The sequence below is a fragment of the Bactrocera dorsalis genome, chromosome 3 (genome assembly GCF_023373825.1).
Source record: "Bactrocera dorsalis isolate Fly_Bdor chromosome 3, ASM2337382v1, whole genome shotgun sequence".
NCBI classification, from domain to species: Eukaryota; Metazoa; Arthropoda; class Insecta; order Diptera; family Tephritidae; genus Bactrocera; species Bactrocera dorsalis.
The window spans coordinates 48436793-48450907 of record NC_064305.1 but is presented as its reverse complement, the minus strand read 5'-3'; the positions used below and the strand labels follow the sequence as shown (position 1 = coordinate 48450907).

The 14115-nt window shown below is 30.4% G+C and overlaps 1 protein-coding gene across 24 annotated transcripts; it reads right to left on the bottom strand.

The window, feature by feature from the left end:
• Positions 1–556: 556 nt before the first annotated feature.
• On the bottom strand, positions 557–13503 carry LOC105224726 (putative transcription factor SOX-14). 24 transcript variants are annotated; one of them, XM_049451283.1, is made up of 8 exons: positions 13321–13493; positions 12840–12947; positions 11438–11549; positions 2547–5171; positions 985–1163; positions 856–923; positions 741–772; positions 557–686 (listed from the first exon to the last, which is right to left on the bottom strand). In XM_049451283.1, the coding sequence occupies exons 1-4, from the start codon at positions 13332–13334 to the stop codon at positions 3693–3695; spliced, it is 1713 nt and encodes a 570-aa protein (XP_049307240.1). In that variant the 5' UTR covers positions 13335–13493; the 3' UTR covers positions 557–686; positions 741–772; positions 856–923; positions 985–1163; positions 2547–3692. The 24 variants fall into 24 exon arrangements, with proteins under 24 accessions (XP_049307240.1, XP_049307241.1, XP_049307239.1 ...); XM_049451284.1 differs by having other exon boundaries at positions 856–928; positions 989–1163; XM_049451282.1 differs by having other exon boundaries at positions 989–1163.
• Positions 13504–14115: the final 612 nt, after the last annotated feature.

The following is a 14115-nucleotide window of genomic DNA, read 5'->3' as shown; positions in this document are numbered from 1 at the left end:
TGAGCGTGTACTCGAAAAGGTTGATTTCTGCTTTAATTTTCCAGGGTAGAGTTGAGTATATGTATGTAAACAAAGCAAACCCTGCAAGACGGGTAGCTGTTAGCAAACGTGTAAGCGAATTGTTATTGTTCACTTTTGCATTCGTTAAAATATTTGTTACTTTTGTTCAGAGAGTGGGAAAAAAGTAACACATAGGTATTTGATGTTCAATGGTTATCTCGCTCTAACCAATGGCAAATATCGCATGCTGCCTTGTTCTAACAGAATACACACATTTGTTAGCAAATCTCTTCACAGTATGTTACGGGTAACAAAATATTTTGTTAGCGCTTAGCTTACCCATGTGTTATGGATAACAAAAAGTATTTGTTACCCGAATATCTGTTAGTGTTATTATTTTGGTTATCAGTTTGTTACCTTTAACATATAAGCATGTTAGGAAGAACAAGCAGTAACAAGATTATCTGTTACCCATTTGTTACATCTAGCAAATTAAATTCTTTTAAATAAAACTCAGTTTTTTATTATTTCTCTTTATTTAATAATAAAATCAAAATAAAATGCACAATCTATAACAAATATTTGAATTAAATATACACTATTTAACTTTAATAATTTAAAACATACTCCATTATTTGGTTGCTGCACGCAATAGATTTGAATTTTACCAATGGTCCAAATGATTTCTGTAATATTAAAATTTTTAATTATACACACAACATTAAATTCACAATGTTTACCTTTTTCTACTTGTTAACCTCTTTCGTTTTTTCTATATAAAAGAAATTAATAATATATATATATATAAATTAGAAATTAATTATAAAATATCATATTATCAAATAGCGAACTTACCTCTTTAAAATCCAAAATAAACTGCGCTTTTCGTTTATTCTTCTTGAAATATTGGGTATTCGCCTCTCCTATTCTAACAAGTTAACATTACAATATGTTTATAATGTCGATAGTTTTTCTCTATCTTACTTACGTATTCTCCCATTCCATTGAAAATTCCAGAAAATGTAACAGTGTTAGTGAACAGCTGAAAATGTTTCAATGTGTTTGTGCAATCTGTTACCTCCGTCTTGCAGGGAAAGGTTTACTCGTATTACTGCATATACTGAGGTTTGCACCATAGTGTATACCGAAATGGTAGACGAGGTCTACAAATAATGCGTATAAGGTTGTTATCGTTAGTAATGACAAACATGCAGGTAATGGGCTATCATAATAAAATTACATTTACATATGTTAAGTTTGTCACGAAGTTTGTAACACCCAGAAGGAAGCGTCGGATACCCAATAAAGTATATACACCTAACTCTTTTTTTACACGGATTTGAAGTTACACAGTTGAGAAAAATATGTTTTTTTGTAAAATTTTTTTTTTGGAAAACAATTTTTATCTACTACGGTTTTTAAAGCACTGCCTTGTAATTATGTTTGTTTTTTCTACACTTAAATGCCATATGAACATATAATTTGTATGCTTATCTGAAATTTTATAGTTTTCAACATTTTTTACACGGTTTTTCGAAATAAATGTAGTTCTTTATTTAGTCTTATACGGTTTTCAGATGACATGGAACGTATCCGCCCCTATTTCTACGTCTGTCCGTTTAAGTTCTTGTTTGGAAAACTTTCATATTTGACAATGTATCTTCACAGAAGTTGGCACAGGTTATTTTCTAAAGCGAGCAATGTGATCTCCGAAGAAATTATTCAGATCGGCTCACTATAGTATATAGCTGCCACGCAAACGAAACGATCGGAATCAAGGGCTTGTATGAAAACTTTTGAATTTGACGTGGTATCTTCACGAAATTTGTGATGGATTACTTCTTAAGGTAACAATATAATCTCCGAATAAATTGTTCAGATCGGATTACTATAGCATATAGCTGCCAAACAAACTGAACACATAGTTACTAAAAGAAATGCTCTTGTGAAGAGTATATTAGCTTCAGTGCAGTTCTAGTGAAAGGTTAAAATGAAATCATCATTTTAACCACAAATCAAAAGAAGTCGGTATTCATCTGATATCAAAGCTGATAAAATTGGTTTCCATGACATCAAAACCAATAAGCATTTCCGTCTGAGTAGCTATTAATATTGGTATCTTGACATTATATCTTCTTCTTCTTTTTTATTGGGGCAGCCAGCGTAACCGATATCTTTTAATTTGCTGTACCATGTCAATGTCGTCGTACATCTCGTACAACCTATCGTTCCACCGAATGCGATATTCGCCATGACCAACGCGCCAAGGGCCATACATCAGAACTTTTTTCTCGTGCCCTTGTTTATTTCGGTATAGGATTTTTGCAATCTGCTATCTTGCAAGAGCAAGAGAATTCCACTAATGTATTTATTTTCTTGAGCGATTACTTGGGAGCTGGATACCGACCTTATAACGTGCATGTTGAATGTACTTGTAATGCAGTAACTTTTTTGGGCTTTTTACGGGGTCTTATTTATTCCTTTCCTAACCTTCTCTGTAAAAAAAGACTTAAAATATTTACAAATCATTAGGAATGAAAACTTACAACGTCTATTAGTTCAGACATCTTTTTAATTGTGATCAGCTGTGAGAATTACACAAACGAAAAACTACAATTACAATAGGGTCACAATGTTTTTTTTTATATTTTTTTTGGCGATATATTTTATTGGTGGATTTTAACTACAAAAGCTACGAATACAAAATACAATGGCGAATACTAGAGCTCCCGGATGCCCCGTATTATAAGGTGTAAGGGGTCGGCTGATTTTTCTAATTTATGGCAAATAGCTAGATATCAATTTGGCAATGTAATATAAGGGTTAATACAAGACATACTGTAGAATGTATAGAGCCTTTGTTAATCCATTGTCTTGTGAACCCATTCCAATATATTAACATGTTAAAGCAGCTTAATGGAATCTTTTGATACTCAGACAATATTTTTTACTTATTTTTTGAAAATATTTGACGATAACTGCTATGAGTTCACTACTAGAAGACCCATTAATACTTTGAGTTACACTATACATACATATCATAAATACCTAAAAATCCAAGTTGATTATTTCATATTCAAAATGCAATTTCTCTGCTTGTATATATATATATATGTATATATATATATATATATATTATATATTATATATGTAATAAAAAATATTTTTATTGTAAGGTAGATATAATTGTTTTTTGTTTAATTTTTACAAACCACTAAAAGTAATATTACAATTCAATCTTAAAATGCTTGAAAAGCACATATGCCCCTGAAATAGTTTCATCTCACAAATACCAATTATGTAGTAGTAAAATATTATAATATATCGAAATTTTTAATACATATGTATATGTACTTGCAAATATTTTTATATATTTATGTGATTATTTTAAAATTTCATTTTTAATAATTATTGGAGGTTCCTGAACTGACAACACATAAGAATTTTCGTGTATTGAAGAAGCATTATGGAAATCGATTTAAAATAAAAAAAAAAAAATTAATACAATTTGTATAATTTCATGTGACATGCTTAAACCTAAATTTGATATATGCATTAAATTGTTGTTAAGAGTTTCATATTACTTTTTTATGCATTTAAAGGTTATTATACAATGTTTAATTCAATTTATGTAAGTATATACATACATACATATGTCTGTACCATTATATTAATAATGAATTTGTCCTATTTTAAAGACTAGAAAACTCATATCTATTGCTAAACTCCAAATGGCTGCCTGAAGATTCCGGTGGGAGGTCATCATAGGTAAAAGCAAGAAGAGCTCCATTGGTATCATAAAACGTATAGTTCGATGAATTTAGATTTTCAGAATGAATGTTATGATTACAGTTAGTAATTGAGAGTGGAGAAATATTGTCAAAACTTGTATCCACTATTACACTTGTACTAGCGTTATTTAATCTTATTTGTGGCGAATGCGGCGATGTTAAAATACTGCAATCGCTATCGACACTGGTACATGGAATTGATATTGCACATACGTCATCTCCAACAATAAGTCCATTGTTTCGGTCTGTTCTACATAACCGATTGCTGTTATGTATCTCAATATTCATTGTTACGGTTTGTTGTTGCATCGTTGCGTCATGATTATCAGATTCGCATTCGTCACTACAATATAAGGATTGGTTTATAATGCCACAGGTTGAATCGTCAGTTGAAGAGTTGATAATACTCAGATGCTTGTTGTCATCTCGCGAAGATAGTAAGGAATTAAAAACGGGAAGCTTCACTGTTTCATATGGATATTGCATTTGGTGAGAGTGATGACTGGCAAGATGTAAATTAGCATCATTTACTATGTTATCCTCTTCGCGGAAACATGAGATCGGACACACGTCATTTACATTTATTTGTTCAGAATTAAGTGCGCTTTCATGCGAAAACTCGATTCTGGGATTATGAAGCTCAAATTGTTGTTCCAAAAAGTTTTCAGAGTTTATTATTTTTAAAACATCTTCAAGTGGAAATTCTGGGTCACTTTTCAAATGATTAAAGTCGGACGGCTCAATAGGATCTAAACTAGGTATATTATCAACAATCCCTGAGTTAATATCACAGATATTTGTATCACTGTAAGAGTTTCTATCATTTGAATTATGCGGTAAGTAATTAATGGGATTTTCTCCTTTGCATATATCTGCAGATTTAAATGTAGGAGACGTTTCTTTCATTTTAATTATTTTTTTTTGGTTAGTAGAGATGGCCTTGGAAGTGTTTTTTTTCGAGCTTCGATTACACCGTTGAATTCCATCTGTACTACCACTAATTATACCTTGTTTACTCTTTTGCTCGGAAAAAGACGACTGAGGTATTAATGCTTTCTTTACAATTTCATGACATTTTGCACCTCGATATGATTTTTCATTACTATGTCTTGAAGTAAAAAATCGTGACTGTTTTTTTTGAGGTCTATATTTATAATCAGGATATTCTATCATATGCAGTTTGCGCAAATTTTCGGCTTCAATTATATAAGGCTGCTTTTCTTCTTTGTCCAATAATTGCCAACGCCTACCAAGCTCTTTAGATATTTCGGCGTTATGTAGATCAGGAGTCTTTTCACATATTTTTCGTCTTTCCATTTGACTCCATACCATAAATGCATTCATTGGCCTTTTTATATGACCAGGATAATGTTTCTTCGTCTGAAAATGAAAAAAAGTTGTAAGTTAAGTAATATATATGTATATGTACATCTCTAATATATAATATCACAAATGAATATAAGGTTGATTTTTACGCTCTCACGCTAGAAAATACACATTCTTTCATTGTTCCTTTTAAAAATAATTAAAGTTGCAGTTTTGCATCAATTTGCAATTACTTGACAGGGGTATGTGTAAAAATTTATCTGCTGATCCCACTTAACTGATCATCAGATAAAACAATATAAAATACTTATATGTGCAAAAAATTATTTCAATAAGTACATATCTTTTTATTTATAAATAAATAGTATTGAATTTAATTGGTTAATTAATTTTTAATAAGGGGTTGTGAAACCCTTATGTATTTCCACCAATTGGTTACGTTGAGGCATTGACTCCAACGGTTGTTTTAGCATGGACATATCAATTTTGTCCCATTCGGCCAAAATTGCATATTTTAATAGCTTAAGGTTGTGATATTGCTTGAAAGATGCATACATTTTCCTGAAAGAATTCTCCACAGATCGTCGATCAGATTCAAATCTAGACTTAAGGTAGGCCACTCCGACAATACAATTTAGGAAAGATAAAGTCTTTTTCTTCAAAGCATATTTGGGGCTTGCCTTTCCGTCCAAATTAATTTCGAATTCTTCATTCCAAAATTTATATTTTCCATGAAATGCAATTTGCATTTTTATGGCGTTGCTTTAAACATGACTTAGGAACTCGATTTTCATATTTAAGACATACATCTTTTCTTATTATTTGGTACAAACGTTGTTTAGTCACATGTAAACCCAGTACCGCTTGCAACACATATGACTATTGGTTACTGCCGCGGATTAGGATCAGGGGTTTTCAGAAAATTGTTATAGTGTTCCCATGTCTCATTAAAGAAACATAAATTTTCCAGATTGATTTATTCCTTTAATCAATCCACCCTCCTAATCTAGAAATTCAATAATGTACTGAACGTCCCTTAAAGTTTTTATCTCCGCTTTTCCTACTGATACAGTCAGAACATAAATAGTTAAATTTGTACATCTCTGAGCGTCAAAAATACGTAAAGTGCAATTCTATCAATGTTAAAGTGTTTATTAGAACGCAGTCTAAGAGTTTAACTTAATACTAATAATAAACAAAAACTAAAAACAGTAAAAAATACATAATTCACCTAAACTAAAAATACTCATGTTTTTTTCGCGTCGAAACACAACAACCGCTGTTTGCTTTTAATAGTGAATAGCAAAAATCCGTTGGATACCGTTACTATTCAAGCGAATGAGTGTAGTAAAACATATTTTTGCATACCATTATGGTTTTTTTCTGAGGTAAAGTGGCTTAAATACCAAATTTTGCAAAAGGGTAAGCGAACAACCACTGAAATATTTAAAATTATATTAGATTTACATACAAAAAGGTAAATCTTTGCGCGAAATCGGAGAATCATTAGGAAGACACCATTGCACAATAAAAAAGAAGTTTGATAAACATAGTATACTTACTGATACTGTGGCGCGATCAATAGCACGTTAAGTAAAAACAAAATCCAGTTTCCAACGCTGTACAAATATCAAAAGGAGACATCGGATAAACCCGTAAGTACCAGTACAATCAGGAGAACATTGCACAAAAGCGGTTTGCATGGACCATACAAACCCAATATATGTAAGAGGAATCAACTGAAGAACTTGGAATTTGCAAAAAAGTATACAAGTCAGGTTGCAAACTTCTGGGAAAACATTTCGTATACGGACAAGGCTGCAAATTCGAAATATTTTAATCGAAATACTTCCTAAAATTTAACGATCCAAAAATAAGGTCTTTGATGATAAGTGTGTTACCAAAACTGTAAAGCACGGTGGAGCCTAAACACAAGTCTAAAATTGCTAGTGAGTATAACAGCCACTCACTAGCAATTTTAGACTTGTGTTTACCAAACAACACCAAACACCAAAAACTATGGATAACCCTCCGCAGTTCCCAGACCTTGACCCAAAAATCAGGCAGAGGAAAAAAAAATTGATTCGAGAATGGAGAAAAATCTCTCCATAGATTGCAAAAAATGTTGCAGAATCCAAGCCTAGAAGATTAAGTAAGGTCCTGAAGTCCAAAAGAAGGCAAACAAAATACTAAAATTAATATTACTTTAGCTTATAGATTTTAACTTTACAGAACTCTGTTTACTTTTTTGACGCGAAAAATGGGAGTATTTTTTGTTTAAGTGAATTATTTGGAAAGTGTTTAGTTTTTGTTTATTATTAATACTAAGTTAAACTCTTAAAATATAATATAAGCCTTGAATATGTTAAATGGAGCTAAAACAAAAAATTTCAAGAAAATATGAATATCAAAAATGTTTGCTGTGCCGCAAACACAAGTTATAGAGAAATTGTACATATAATTATTATTAAAAACGGACAAAAAGTTTATTTTGGGAGATTAGATCGTTTATAAACTTCATTTTAAATTTAAAAAAAATATGTAAATCTATCAAAACAAGTAGTATTCTTGTAGATACGGGTAAAGCTAGTATACAGATATAATATATGTATGTATATCCTAAATGTACGTATGTATGCGTCCAAAATGGGTATGCCCTACAACGACATCTGCCGTGGCTGCGGAGTAGCAGGGAACAAGGAAACAATCTTCCACTTTCTCTGCGAATGCCCAGCTCTGGCACAGATCCGACACAAAACACTCGGAATCCACCAAGCACCAAACCCTGAATGGATTTCCACCAAAAGCATATCGGACATAAGTAGTTTCATCGAAACCTCAAAATGGTTTGAGAGAGAAGGTGGAACGTAACAGCAGATACAGGAGGTTCTACGAATAGTGTACCAAAATGGCACATCAGTGCTAATTGAGCCTGATAGGGCTGCACTCCTACCTACCTACCTAAATATACTTTAGTAGAGAGTGTGACTGAGTGAGATATCTAAAACCAAAAAATTGCTGAAACCATACTCTTCGGACGAAAAATAATATTTTATTAAGAATGGTAGAAATAGAGATTAGTTTAATTTTTGATAACGGTTTTTTGGTTTGGATGTGACATCATAAATTGAAAAAAATATGAAAACATTAATGAAACAAAGAAAAACAATAATATTTTATTTATTTGAAGTGAAAAAGTTATAATAACGACAGAGCTACTAAATTGTTCGAGAAGATTTTTTTTCACTTTTCCATCTATTAGATTACAAGTTAAAAAAAATGATTCGTTTTTTTAATTTTAAAATAAAATATAAAATAAAAGGCTATTGCGTAATCATCGTAATCACATTACATTGTTTAATATTTACATCAATTCATAAAAATATTTATTTAAAACTATATAAAGTAAAAATTAAAATATTTTCGTGAATTTCTTTCTATTATTTAAAAGTTTTTAGTTACACTAATCTGTTCTATCACATCGGTGAAGAACAAAACAAGCAGATGATTTAAATTTCTGTGTTTCAGGTCGATTGTATAATCGCAATTTGCAAGCCTGAAAGGCAAAACTTTATAACCCAACTTTGATTACAATTCTACTTAAAATCGTATAAAGTTATAAAAGACTCGCTTAGTTTCATTACTATAGTTTTTATGATCAAGATCAATTTAATAAAAATAAAATACTATATTCATCATAGCAGTATGCATTCATGGGTACTATACATATGTACGTATTTCGCTAATTTTTAGTGATTTATTATACATATGTATGTGTTATAGACTTAACCAAAAAGCAATATACTAGGTAAATATTTTAAGGATAGGGAAAGATCTTGGCGGATTGCATATAACATAATATTGCAATTTAATTAAAGTATGCTCAAGATGTGTTTCCGCGTTATTAAACTAATCAATCTAATCAATCCAGCCAAGAAATGTACATATATTTTCTAAGACTATTCACGCTGCCGATAAATAAACGGAAGTTCGAAACGCTTTATATAAGTTTTATGGGGTTTATATTTGATTAATTTTTATATCATGGAGCAGTCTTAACACGAAAATACCTCTTTATTAATATATCTTACAGAGGTGGTTATTACACGATTTCATATCTCATCATAAATATAATATTAGTAACCACACAAGTTTATTCACAGATGACCTCTTCCTCTAAATTTTTATAACAAAATTGCTCAAATTGTGGCTTAATATGGATTCATCTGCGGTAACAACAAATTCAGCTCATCTTGTCATTCTCATCATTTATATGCATACGAGTATATGAAAACCATGGCCTTTGAAACTAGCACTTTATACACACAATTTAATTATATTTTGAAATATTTTTTTTTTTAATTTTAAGTTTTGATGCGATTATATACATACATGTGTATCAAGTTTGTACTATGAGCTGTTGAATTTTTGTTTCTGGGTGTTTTACATATACCTGTGTATATAAATGAACCAAACACAAAAATAAATGAGCATTACAATTTTTTTACTTAAACTGTAAATTTACTTTCCCATTCCTTAAAGCTTATGTACCCTTTTAGTTAGATTAACTTAACTTTGGTGGTTAAATGCAAAAATGAACCCATAAAAGCCATACTAAGCTTAATGAGGCGTTCTTTGATACTTCTAAAGGAAATAGCATCCTCCTTCGAGTTTGTTATTCAGTTCAATGAATTCACGATGTGAACTTTAGGAGTGCTGAAAGTTTATACATCTGCAATGTCTACATACACACATTTGTATGGCGTGCTTTTTTGAAGTTCAGTGGCCTCGATAGAAAGCTTGTAAGCTTTTATTTCTATATAGAAAGTATGTACTGTAGCAAACAGTTGAATTTAATGATGAGTAAGAATGCTAGTTTGTATTCTTGATTATGTTTCTCACCTAGTGCACCCAGGACATGTTTCGGAATTGTTAATTAAATTAGATGATTTAATCATCGGAAAAAAACAAAGGCTTTAGTTTTTTCTTACTTCAAGTTTCTTTTTGGTTATGGTACATTTGAAACATACATACCACACAACAAAAAAAATCCACAAAAAATATGTATACCACTCCGGTCCATTATACGTCATAAATAAGAATTTGTAGGTAAATAGCAAAGAAAGATTATTTATCATCATGAAATGGTTACTGACATTCAGGAATAATTATACCATGAACAGGGTATATTAAGTTTTCCACGAAGCTTGTAACACCCAGAAGGAAGCGTCAGAGACCCTGTAAAGTATATATTTAAATAATCCATATGTTGAGCCGAGTTGATTTAGCCATGTCCGTTTGTCCATCTGTCTGTCTGTACGTCTGTCAGTATATATACGAACTAGTTTTAAGATATCGTTTTAAAGTTTTGCAAACGTCATTTTCTCTTCAAGAAGCTGCTCATTTGTCGGAACTGCCGATATCGGATCAGTATAACATATAGCTGACATACAAACTGAACGATCGGAATCAAGTTCTTGTATGGAACACTTTCACATTTGACAATGTATCTTCACTAAAGTTGGCGCAGGTTATTTTCTAGGATAATAATGTAATATACGAAGAAATTGTTCAGATCGGCTTGCTGTAGCATATATCTGCTGTACAAACTGAACGATCGGAATCTAGTGATGGTATGGAAAACTTTTGCATTTGACAAAATATATTCACGAAATTTGGTATTTTCTAAGGTAGCAAATTAATCTCCGAAGAAACTGTTCAGATCGGTTAACTATAGTATATGGCTGCCATACAAACTGAATGATCGGAATCAAGGGCTTGTATGGAAAACTTTCGTAATTGACTTAAGGTAATAATATAATCTCCGAAAAAATTGTTCAGATCGGATTACTATAGCTTACAACTTCCATTCAAACTGAACAATCGGAGTTAAATGCTTGCATTGGAAACTTTTTCAGTTTTTTCCATTAAGTTTATGTTAATAATAAATCTTCTTAAAATTTTAAATAACTATATATATTTCTTGCAAACAACCTGGCTAAAAAGAACCAGTAAAATGTTTTCCTTTGGATGAAAACCACTGACCCCTTACGTCGTTAGATTTACTTAAACACATGCTCACTAAAAGAAATGCACCTGTGACGAGTGGTATATTAGCTTCAGCGGAGCCAAAGTTAAAGTTTTTTCTTGTTTTTAATTTATTTCATCTGAAAAATGCTTAAAAAACGTTTTATGATGCCAATCTGTTCACAATGAACTCAAGACTTTCAAATATATTAATTTTGGTTTTTCTACTTATATTATAATGTCTTCCGATATACATACGCATATAATATAATTGTCCGTATATACACACTTACCTGGGTGGCATCTGAATAAGGTGTGCTGGAATTCAAATTTACTCGCTGCGAACCAAAAATCAGTTCATCAGATTTCAAATGCCCATTATTATACTCGAATTCCTGAGACTTACTAGGAGAGATCATGTCGGATTTCATAAAAGCTTGAAAGTTAAAACCATCCATTTTGTCAAAATTTTAATCTTCAATATCACATGCTCAACGAATTATAGTTTTTTATTCAAATTTAAAATCAACTGTTTAATATGCGTTTAATAATTAATAGTTTTGTGGATTTTAAACTGTTAAATACACTCTTATGATTGGCAGTGTTTTTTATGGCGTGGATACATATTAGTAAATATTATATGTATGTACGTATGTATATGTGCTTAGATTGAAGATTTCACATTATATATTTTTATTTCACACACTGTAGGTATTGATATAGATTACACATATATGTACATAGTTGCATACATATATAGTATATGTGAATGTATGCATATACTACAAACATACACATGTGTATAAAAGTCTAGGTCTGTTTAAGTATTTACCTACATACATATGTACACATATGTACATATATCGACTGTTAGTAAATTTATATTTTATGAAAACAAATAAATATATACACATATAGTATAGTATGGGCATGTTGACATGAATTTATATTTACTATAATAATACAATGAAAGTATGGAAATACATACTTAGGTATGGATGTATTCATTTACGCATAATATTTTGCTTAATAATGAATGTTGTGTATTTGCGGTTGAACTGATAAACAACGTCATAATAAGTCAAGGTAAAATTAACATATGTATTTGCTTCATATACTTTCATGTCTGTATATATACATATGTATGTACAAAACTGCATGGACTTCGAGGAATAAATAAATAATTACATTTATAGATGTTTAAAGAAGAAGGAAAACAGTAAAATATATTATTATTATACATATGTAGACCATCCTATATACTTATTTGAAAATTCCTATCTTTGTGTACATTTGGATCGTGTAGAAAACATTCTATTTGAGGAGAGCTGTGACATAATTTTTATTTTATCGATATGAGAATGATTTTTTTCGAAATTTTAGACACTTCAACCTTCCAAATGGTTCATGTTATAATCCTTTTTCTACTGGGTTATTACTCATTATAGTATTGTTCGAAATTATCTTTTAGTACTCTGTTGAACACATGGTACCTGTATTATAAAATGCTTGTATGTATCTACTTACATACACACTTGTATATATGTATATGTACATATGCAACCGTTTACATGTATATATGTATATGCATTCACAGCGTAGTAAATATTAGTTTCGTCATATTAATTAACTATTTTCATACATGTTTCTTTCGACAGAAAATATATTTAAATTCATATATACATATGTACTCACGCATGTAGATGTAGTATGTATATGTACATATGTATGTATTTAAGAAAGATTGTTCTATTCTTTTTTGTTTCGTTCTTATAGTTCGAATAAACCTGAATTAAGTTACACCTTTATAAAAAAAATAATGCAGATGAAAATGACACATACACATATTAGTTCAAAATGTCTATTCCGTTGATTACTTATAAATTTGTACTTATGTACACATACATTTGTATTAGTAGTATTTAATTTTTTTTATAGATTAATCTGGATAAACACGGCAGACATAACTTTGTTTAAATAAAATTCACTCCGAAATATTCAGATACATACAATTACATACATATATACATACATATGTATGTTGCATGTGTGCATATTTTCGTATTTAGGTAGGCACTTATGTCTATATGTAAAACGAACTTCGTAATTTTTAGTGAACTGTTGATATTAATTATAAATCATGAAAGTAGCACCAAGGTTTTCTAAAAAATTATACCGATTTTGTAACATTTAAATCCACTTTTTTAAATAAGAAAACTTGTATTTTAAATAAAATCACTAACAAAAGTTGCGACCACAATTCGTCGTATAAACGAATAAGATAATCAACAGTTTCTACTGCAATTTTGTGACTTTATGAAACGTTGTTGTGTTGTTATTCGATGCTTTTGCACTGAATCAGCTGTTCAACGTCGTAAATGGTTAGTATTAATCATACGGTAGTCATGTCATGGTATTGAACCAGAATACCCAGTACGAAATTTATTGACCACTGCTGTTCATTGAACTTTATAGAATATGGGAATCTTTATAACATACATTTGTAGGTAAATAATCATTGAGTAGTTTGTGAAATTTAATAATTTTACAAAAATTTCATTTATAATAGTGTTCTATTTACCACGATAAAATTTTTAAACTATTCAGTATTTTATTTAATTATTATGGTATATGCATGAATGCATATGAAGTACTGAACATACATACATATACATATACGAACATGAACATGTTTCGTGCAGGGTTTAATGGAATGAATTCGAATACAAATACCTTTCGCTTGTATAAAACAAGACTGTCGACCATGCAGAATATTCATCCATACATGTGTATGCGTGTTTCTTAGTATTTGTAAAAATGACAAAGCGATTTGTAGCAGAACGCATATTTAAGGGCATATATGTTTGTACATATGTTCATGCGATGCATTAAAGATATAACACATATTTACAAAATAAAATGTAGAGTCGTTACTAGATATTTACATGTGTATTTAAGCATGTACATAAGA